This window comes from Lepus europaeus, chromosome 5, assembly GCF_033115175.1.
Source record: "Lepus europaeus isolate LE1 chromosome 5, mLepTim1.pri, whole genome shotgun sequence".
Taxonomy (NCBI): domain Eukaryota; kingdom Metazoa; phylum Chordata; class Mammalia; order Lagomorpha; family Leporidae; genus Lepus; species Lepus europaeus.
Window position 1 is genome coordinate 27630894 of NC_084831.1, and position 9568 is coordinate 27640461.

Genomic DNA, 9568 nt, shown 5'->3' on the forward strand with positions numbered 1-9568 from the left:
TGAAGCGGCCACGGATTGGTCGAGAGCGCTGCGGGGGTGGGGGTGGAGCTGCAGCAGCCCGGAGCCCGGAGTGGGCAACGCGGCGTGAGCAGCGGCCCCAGGCTCCTGGAGCATCGCGCCCGGAGGACACTTCGCTGCTGCTCGGGGCCGCAGCCTGGTGAGCTCAGCCCCCTTCAGACCCTCCCGTGCATCCCAGCTAGAGCCTCTCGGAGCCGGCGCTGATCGATGCCGACACACCCTGGGGACCCTATCGCGACTCCATCGCGCCATATCGCGACATCATCGTGCCCTGTCAAGACTCCATTTTGTCACAGCCCTTTTCAGTATATATCTTTCTAAAAATAATTTGCCCTGTCATCTTCGGGGGCTGCCCCCCCATGTCGTGATTTTTGCTGTGATCTCTCCGTGACATCACCGCGCCATCGTGAAGTGTGATCTCATCGCTGCTCTGTCGTGACTTCATCAATGTCGTGTTGTGACCTGGCTGCGGCGGGACAGGTGGTGACCGCCAGGAACCCTCCTCCCTCCTCATCTCCCCATCTCAGCAGCCCCGCTTTGATTATCCGGCTCTTGGATTCTCTGTTGTCCCGGGAGCTACCTGGGACCCCTCCTTGCTTCTCCAGCCCCTGCCGGCACCCACAGGCTGGGAGTGGGATGGGGAGGGCGGGCAAGGGGTTAATTTTGCCGCTTCTGCTGCTTCTGCCGCTGCCGCCGCCGCCGCTGCTGCTGCTGCAGCCTCTGCCCGAGGGAGGGAAAGGAGAGGAGGCAAGGAGCCTGCGGGGGCGGCTGAGAGTTCTGGCTGGAGGGGTGGGGTCCCCGGAGGGGCCCCCAAGCCTTCCCTGCTGAGACCTCATATTCTCACTGTCGCTGAAGCCCAGGACGCCCTTTCCCGGCCCCCCACCCCACCGTGTCAGCCTGAGTCCGGATAATCGAACTTCTCGTGAACCATCTGTGTCTCCATTCCTTCCTGTCTGTCCTCCCTGCTCCTTCCCTGTGTGCCTCTGCCGAACCTGGCCTCTGGTGCCAGGGGCCAGCCCCCTCCCACCCCAGGAGACTAGTGAGGAGAGCTGTCCAGCTCAACAGCTCTTCTCTCCCACTTCCTGTAGGTGACCTTGGACCTGGGTCCCTTCTTCATCCCTAGAGATTTGCAGGTCCAGCCCCCTAGAAGAGCTCCCCTAAGGAGGGGTCAGTCCTGAGGAAGCCACCCCCCTCCAGATCCTCCCCTCCCCTCCCTCTGTGCTAATCCCTCCCTGCATCCTCCACTCCCACCCCCACCCCCACCTCCGCCCCTCCTCTGCAGAGGGATGCTCAGTCCCTCTTGTGTTCACAGTTGGGCAAGGCGGGCATCATGGCCTCGGATTGTGAGCCAGCTCTGAACCAGGCAGAGAGCCGAAACCCCACCCTGGAGCGCTACCTGGGAGCCCTCCGTGAGGCCAAGAATGACAGCGAGCAGTTTGCAGCCCTGCTGCTAGTAAGGAACTGGCTGAAATTGGGAGGTGGGAAGGGCTGGGTGGTTGGGCCTCCAAGGAATGGGGTCAGTGAGTCCCCAGGGATATGCAGGTGGTGCTGGCAGCCCTGGAGGCAGCAAAGAAGGCCCAAGACCCCTATCTTTGTACTTTATTCTTTTCTTGTTTTTACTTCCCCGAGGATGTGCGCAGAAGGGATAAAGGGGGTGAAGAAAGCTGTGGCAGCACTGGGGGCCTTGGAGGAGGCTGCCTGGATCTGCTTTCCGGGGCGTCCCAGAGCAGATGGGAGCTGACTCATAGGGTAACAGCAGCAGGTAGTAATGTGCAGAGTTTTCGAGGGCTGGGGATGGTTGTTCTGGAGAGAGTCACAGGACTGGAGGTGACTGGGGAGGGGTCCCAGGGGATAGTCAGGACCGCAGAAGGTAGGTTAAGGTAAGGGAGTGGGTTCAAAGCTCAGCCTATTGGAGGAACCCAGGCTGGGGACAGCAGAGCAAGAGCTGCAGTGCTGGGGGGGGGGGGGTGTTGATGTGGGGGGGTGCAAGGAGGAGGGAGTACAGCCGCTGCTTGTTTGCCATGGCAACAGGGAGAAGGCTCTGGAGTCAAGGGCTCACACTGCAGCAGAGGAGGTGTTTAGGTGAAATGTAAGGGGAAATGTTTTGACAAGCAGAGCGGCGAGACACAGGAGCCATTTCCCCCGAGAAGGTGGCGGAAATGGCTCAGAGACTTCTCTGGAGGGAGCAGTTAGGGAAAGACCCCAAATCTTTGGGGGACTTGAAATACTGACTTCTGAGCCCCTTCCAGCCCAGTCTGTGGGCATCTAGATGAGGCTTCTGAAGAACTGCACGGGCCTGGTGGTGAAATGCCCAAGTGAGTGGTTGAGGAGGGTTAGACCCTTCCTCCCCTGGCATAATCCTAGCTGAAAGGGCTCTCAGAGGTCACCTCTGTCCCTCCAAGGAGAAAGGGGGAGCTGGAGGAGATGACCCCAGAGTGAGTTCCGTTGCATAACCCAAGCCTGCTAGCCCTCAACACCCCAGGGTGCAAGGAAGGCACAGTCTCTGCTACTTCTTCCGTTTCTCTTGCTGATAGCACATACTCCTCTCCGCGTAGGTGACCAAGGCAGTCAAAGCAGGTGACATCGATGCCAAAACCCGGCGGCGGATTTTCGACGCCGTCGGCTTCACCTTTCCCAATCGCCTCCTGACCACTAAGGAGGCACCGGATGGCTGCCCAGACCATGTTCTCCGGGCCCTGGGCGTGGCCCTGCTGGCTTGCTTCTGCAGCGACCCTGAACTGGCTGCCCATCCCCAGGTCCTGAACAAGATCCCTATCCTTAGCACCTTCCTGACAGCCAGGGGCGACCCCGATGACGCTGCCCGCCGCTCCATGGTCGACGACACCTACCAGTGTCTGACAGCTGTAGCAGGCACACCCCGAGGGCCCCGGCACCTCATTGCTGGTGGCACCGTGTCTGCCCTGTGCCAAGCATACCTAGGGCATGGCTATGGCTTCGACCAGGCCCTGGCACTGCTGGTAGGGCTGCTGGCTGCTGCCGAGACACAGTGCTGGAAGGAGGCGGAGCCCGACCTACTAGCCGTGTTGCGGGGTCTCAGCGAGGATTTCCAGAAAGCTGAGGATGCCAGCAAGTTCGAGCTCTGCCAGCTGCTGCCCATCTTTCTGCCCCCGACAACCGTGCCCCCTGAATGCCTCCGGGATCTGCAGGCCGGCCTGGCACGCATCCTGGGAAGCAAGCTGAGTTCCTGGCAGCGCAACCCTGCGCTGAAGCTGGCCGCTCGCCTGGCGCATGCCTGCGGCTCCGACTGGATCCCGGCGGGCAACTCCGGGAGCAAGTTCCTGTCCCTGCTGGTAAACCTGGCATGCGTGGAGGTACGGCTGGCACTGGAAGAGACGGGCACGGAGGTGAAAGAGGATGTGGTGACGGCCTGCTATGCCCTCATGGAGTTGGGGATCCAGGAGTGCACCCGCTGCGAGCAGTCACTGCTTAAGGAGCCCCAGAAGGTGCAGCTCGTGAGCATCATGAAGGAGGCCATCGGGGCCGTCATCCACTACCTGCAGCAGGTAAGGGGGTAGTGGCCCACAGAGGGAGCCAGAGCGGGAGCCACCTGATGAGGGGAAAGGGGGTCATGGAGAGATGGCGCAGCTGCAGGTACACGTGGCTACTGCAGCCAGCACTCTGGGGAGTAGTGTGTGACCGAGTCTCCCTCCCGCTCCCTCCCGCCCTGAGCCTGCACACAAGCACCATACCACACACCATATGTGCACTCGCATCCCAGCACGCCACACGCGCACACGCAACACGGTAACCTCCCACTCACAGCGCTCCCCGGATAGACACACACTACACGCCACACACCAAGTCAAGGAGTCTGTTGTGCTTACTCCAGCATTGTTTTACACACACGCGCACACACGCGTGCACTTGTCATGACGCAACGAAAGGCTCAGGGCTGCCTGGTGCCTGCCTCTGCAGAGATTCTGCTGAATCCATTTGACTGCACCCCACCCCCCATCACGTCTCTTCCTGTCTGAGCAGCCAGCCAGCCTGTCCCACAAGGATTCAGTCAGAACCGTGATCTATTTAACGGCCGGCCCCAGCCACTGAACTCACCAGCCATATATTCCACACAGTGCACTCGGCGCTCTTCCCCATTTTCCAGTTCCTCCCACTGCGCGTGTTTACACAGTAGCCGGAAGTCCATCCCCCTGGCCTGGGTCGGAGCTGCGGTCCAGGAGGGTTTGCTCGGCTTTTACCTGTGAGGTTCCTCCTAGCCTTGAGCTGCTTTAGAGCTGGGGAGATGGCAGTGCGACTGCAGTCTTAGCCAGGGCAGGGATGGAGCCTCTGCACACGGAGGGCCTGCTCTGGGTCAGGCCCCTGCCGGGGGTGCCAGGTGCCTGGTGCACTGGGTGGCATAAGGCTTGGTGGCTGCCTCGGAAGGCCTTAGCAGACCAGCATTCCCTTCTGCTTGGGACATTTCTGGGCTGGGCTGCAGGCTGGCAGGGCTGCGGAGGACCTCTGGGACCTGCTCCCTCTCAGAGGGCTCTTGTGGCAACAGGTGGGGTCCGAGAAGCAGAAGGAGCCCTTTGTGTTTGCCTCGGTGCGGATCCTGGGTGCCTGGCTGGCCGAGGAGACCTCCTCCCTGCGTAAGGAAGTGTGCCAGCTGCTGCCCTTCCTCGTCCGCTACGCCAAGACCCTCTACGAGGAGGCTGAGGAGGCCAACGACCTTTCCCAGCAGGTGGCTACCCTGGCCATCTCCCCCAGCACCCCGGGACCCACCTGGCCAGGGGATGCTCTCCGGTGAGTTCCATCCTGAAGAAAAGTGTCACGTGGGGACACTGCATCCCCCGAAACTGGCCCGGCTTCCTGACTGTACTAGAAGAGTTCACTCAGCGTTGTTTCTGTTGGTTTGGGGGGCTTGTTCCCGGGGCGGGCCGTGACCCCAGATTTCTCAATGAAAAGAGAACTTGGGCAATGTATTGAGCATCTGCTTGGAGCCAGGTATTTAGTCCTGCCCTGCACCAAAATGACCTCGTTTGGTCCCCAAGGCAGATGGGACAGAAGCCTCATCCATATTTGAAAGATGAGGAAACCGAGCTTGATCATGATCTGACCGTGCAGCAGGGCCCAAGTTTGATCCTGGGCCTGTGCGGCTCCATGCTGGTGCTGGGAGGGCACGCCCTTCCTCCTCTCCCATCTCTTCTTAGGCAGGGTGCCCTTGGAAAGGGATTCTTTGTGCCTTCTCATCTCCTAACCTGCACATCTGTCCCCCCACCCCACCCCTAGGCTCCTTCTGCCCGGCTGGTGCCACCTGACGGTGGAAGATGGGCCCCGGGAGATCCTGATCAAGGAGGGGGCCCCTTCACTCCTCTGCAAGTACTTCCTGCAGCAGTGGGAGCTCACGTCCCCTGGCCACGACACCTCGGTGCTGCCCGACAGCGTGGAGATCGGCCTGCAGACCTGCTGCCACATCTTCCTCAACCTCGTGGTCACTGCTCCAGGGCTGATCAAGTGAGGGGCTCGGGGAGGCTGGGGGGAGGTCACAGGAAAGCAAAGAGGGCTGCACGGTCGCTTCCAATCTCGGCTGCCTGCTGCTTCCAGGCGCCCGTGGGGTTCTGAATCGACAGATAGACAAAGCCAGTTCCACACGAGGATCTGGCACACCAGGCACGCCAAGTGTTGTCTCTGGGCACGTCTGCCCGCAGCAGTCGAAACCCAGCCTCTGGTCCCCAGACGCCATGGCTGTGGGGCCCAAGGGGAACTCTCACTGCTGCCTAATAGCTGGCCAGATCCTGGCCTGGTGGAGCTGGGAGCCCCAGAGCACAGGCTTTGCACAGGGCCTGGTCTAGCTATGTTCTCATCCATACCTCCCTTTCTTCCCAGGCGCGACGCCTGCTTCACGTCCCTTATGAACACCCTGATGACGTCACTCCCTGCGCTAGTGCAGCAACAGGGCCGGCTACTTCTGGCTGCCAACGTGGCCACCCTGGGCCTCCTCATGGCCCGGCTCCTCAGCACCTCTCCAGGTAAGCCCTGGGGCTCTGGGCCTCGTGGGCGAGGGCAGAAGAGCTAGGCAGGACTGCCGAGCTCTGGGCACCAGTCAGCATCTGCAGCAGATGATTTCGCAGGATTTCCCAGGCGAGCGGCAGTCTCTGCAGCACCCAGCCGGCCCTGCCCCCACCCTCCTTCCCAAAACGCTAACATTCTCTTCTGAAGGCTTTGAAGGCAAGGCCTGGTGGGTGTTAAGCACAGGCCTGCTTAGAGGCACTGGCAGAGGCACCTGGGATCCCTGCAGCCCTAGGAATCCGAATCCTGTGCTTCAAGGTGGAGCAGCCGCCCCCAGCCAGGCCTTGAGTAGGAACCCTGACTTTCCTCCATTGAGGTTTTTCCTCTGCTCAGCACATCAACGCCCCCCACCCCCCCACCCCAGTGACAGGCATCAGCACTCTGTGGCCTCTGCACACGCCTTCTCCCAACCCTGCCTCCTGGCTGTGTGCAGGGGGAGGGGCCTCCTCCAGACCCTGGCAGCCCCCTGTGTCTCCCACTTTGGCCGTGGGTGTCTGCTTGGGTCCCTCTGTCCCCGCCTGTTCCCTGTGCCCCATCTGTCAGGGTGGAGGAGCTGAGCAGATGCCCGGGAACAGGGTGTAACATGCCCATCCCCTCAGCTCCTCTGCGTTCCCCATGTGAGGATCCCAGCAGGGTACCCACAGCGTGAAGGAGAGCATGTCCCTGTGGACCCAGAGCCCCGGGCACTCTGGGGCAGCTTCCCACTAGAAGCGCCGTGTCATCACCCAGGAATGCCACCAGGTTAGACTAACAGCCTCCTGGAGAGCCCTGCCTGGTGGGCACCCGTCGGGTCAACAAAAGCTGGGGCACACGCACCTGCTCCCCTCATGGTGCCCTCTCCTGGCCCATGAATCAAACTGGTGCAGCCGCCTTAGCCTGGCGAAGCCCTCTAGGCTGTGCCACTGCTGTGAGAACCCCAAAGAAGGTTCTCGGTTGCGTCGGACCTTAAGCCCCCTCCTACCCCTGGTTCCTACAGAGGTCTTGGTGACTGAGAGCACCGAGATGATCACTTTTAATCCTCACAACAAAAAGTTCTAGGAGTAGCACGACTGGCCCCATTTTATAAGCGAAGAGACTGAAACCCCTCTGTGACCCAAGGACACACAGGAAGCATCCGTGGTGGGGAGTGCAGCCAGGTGGTCCGATCGCAGGCAAGGCGCCAGCCACCTGCCAGCACCCACTTCATGCCTCCTCTCCCTCCCTGTCTTCCAGCTCTTCAGGGAACCCCAGCATCCCGAGGTTTCTTCGCCGCCGCCATCCTCTTCCTGTCTCAGTCCCACGTGGCGCGGGCCACTCCTGGCTCAGACCAGGCGGTGCTGGCCCTGTCGCCCGACTACGAGGGTATCTGGGCCGATCTGCAGGAGCTCTGGTTCCTCGGCATGCAGGCCTTCACGGGCTGCGTGCCGCTGCTGCCCTGGCTGGCCCCCGCCGCCCTGCGTTCCCGCTGGCCGCAGGAGCTGCTGCAGCTGTTGGGCAGCGTCAGTCCCAACTCCGTCAAGCCTGAGATGGTGGCCGCCTATCAGGGTGTCCTGGTGGAGCTGGCGCGGGCCAACCGGCTGTGCCGGGAGGCTATGAGGCTGCAGGCGGGCGAGGAGACGGCCAGCCACTACCGCATGGCCGCCCTGGAGCAGTGCCTGTCAGAGCCCTGAGGGGTGTCCACTGGGGACAGACCCGGGGGCGGGCAGCGAGGGAAGGAGGGAGGAGGCATCTTCCCTGAAGCCCCCAAACTGGACCCCCTCCCCAGACATCTCCCCCCAAACACCCCAGCTTTCTGGCTTTTCCGAGGACAAGGGTATGGTTGCCCACCCCTCAAGTGTAAGGAACTGCGTTCCGTCCCCCAGGCCCCCTTGGGGGCAGGGATCGGCTTGGAAATCAACGTGGTTGTCCCCGCCAGGCCGGGGAAGGTTGGAGCAGCCCCCAGGGAGGGGGGCACTAGGTGTCATTGTGCCCGATGTCTGGCTCCCCCGCAGGAGGGGAGGCCCCAGGCTAGGACAGGGCTGGCAGGAGCTGACTGCCTTGGCCCATGTGCCCTGCCGGCCAGGGCGTGGGCTCCCCTAGGCTGTGGTGCCCCTGCTGGCCCCCCCAGGTCCACGTCCTTCAAATTGGCCCTACGGCTCCTGCCCTTGGCCTCTTGGGCAGAGAGCAGGCTCAGGCCGTTGCCATCACAGTGCTTCCCATCGACTTCAGTGACCCAGGGTCTGAACTGGCCCCGTCTTTCAGGGTAGCTTGGGGAGGACCGGCCTGGGGGAGGGTGGGAAACCTCCTCCCACCTGAGCTTCCTGGAGAGGACCCAGGAGTCGCTGGACCTGGGTCTCTACACTTTTGTATCGTGTTGCAGCAGAGTGACCGTGGGGGTCGGGGGGGTTATTTATTTTGCCTGTCCTTATCCCTGCTTGGACACCTGAGCGTCTGATCCCTGTGCTGTCTTGCCTGGCAGGAGCCAGGAACAGGAGGGGCACTTCCCTGGAATCCGCATGTTTCCCTGGTGATTGCACCCCACTGCCACCGTGGTGCCTGGCTTAAACCCCCACCCCTCCTCCAAGTCCTCTCTGCAGAGAGACGCGCCTGGCGGCTCCAGCAGGACCTACCTTGGTTACAAACCCAGGGGGAACCGCCCCCAACACACACACACACCTGATTCTTTGCTTTCCCCTTTCCCCACCCTCCCCCAGCGCGCTCTGTGACCGCCAAGTTCAAAGCTGTGCACATGTGGACACTCAATAAACGTTCATTGGTGACAAGAAGCCGCGCGAGTGGTCCGCACTGCACCTGCCCTCTTCCCCACCAGGGGCTCACCATGCACAGTGAGCACGTGCGCTGCCAGCACCCTGCTGGAGGGCCGCCTCAGTCGGCCCTCCCAAGGATACCAGGAAGAAATCACTGTAGCCCAGTCTTCCAGAGAGGAGACTGAGGCATGGAAAAGTGACTTACTCCAGGGCTCCATGCAGGCCATCGACTCCCCAGCTTCAGGTTCACAAACTCATGCTGCCATGGCCAGCCTGGGGCGGCTCTGGTGCTGCGGGATCCACATAAAGCACCGCCCCGGAAATCCTCAGTTGTGTGTGAAATCTGGCTTTTGCTTGTTGGTAGCTCATGTTTTAAATAAGCCTGCAGGTCACATGTGGCCGTCAGGTTACCGCCTGGCCTCTGTCCCATGCCGAGTGGGAGGAGCAGGGGTCTGTGAGCCAGAGCAGGAGAGGAGCACAGCACCCACTACCTCACTCAGGGGCCAGAGCCTCAGCCCCGGTAGAGCCAGGCCAGCCCCAAGCACACACCCCGGACACACCTCCACCTGGAACCTCAGACCAGCCTGCGTTCCACTGAGCGTGTCCTGTTGCCTCCTTGGGGCTGGCTCTGCCTGTGTGGCTGCGAAGAGGCCTGTATGTATTAAAAGCCAAATTAGCATGGATTCTCCGGTGGTAAATAGGAAAAGTCAGACCCTGCCCTCAGGCTGCTTATAATCTAGAGGGGAGTCCACACTGTAACAGGAAGCACCATGGCATCTGTGTGGCTGCAGCTCGGT

The 9568-nt window shown here is 61.5% G+C and overlaps 1 protein-coding gene across 1 annotated transcript; it reads left to right on the plus strand.

The window, feature by feature from the left end:
* The first annotated feature begins 72 nt into the window (after positions 1–72).
* NCDN (neurochondrin) lies at positions 73–8782 on the plus strand. The gene is made up of 7 exons (XM_062190942.1): positions 73–498; positions 1331–1471; positions 2574–3542; positions 4538–4779; positions 5266–5490; positions 5863–6005; positions 7258–8782. Exons 1-7 carry the CDS (start codon positions 466–468, stop codon positions 7692–7694), a joined length of 2190 nt encoding a protein of 729 aa, XP_062046926.1. The 5' UTR covers positions 73–465; the 3' UTR covers positions 7695–8782.
* The last annotated feature ends 786 nt before the right edge of the window (positions 8783–9568 follow it).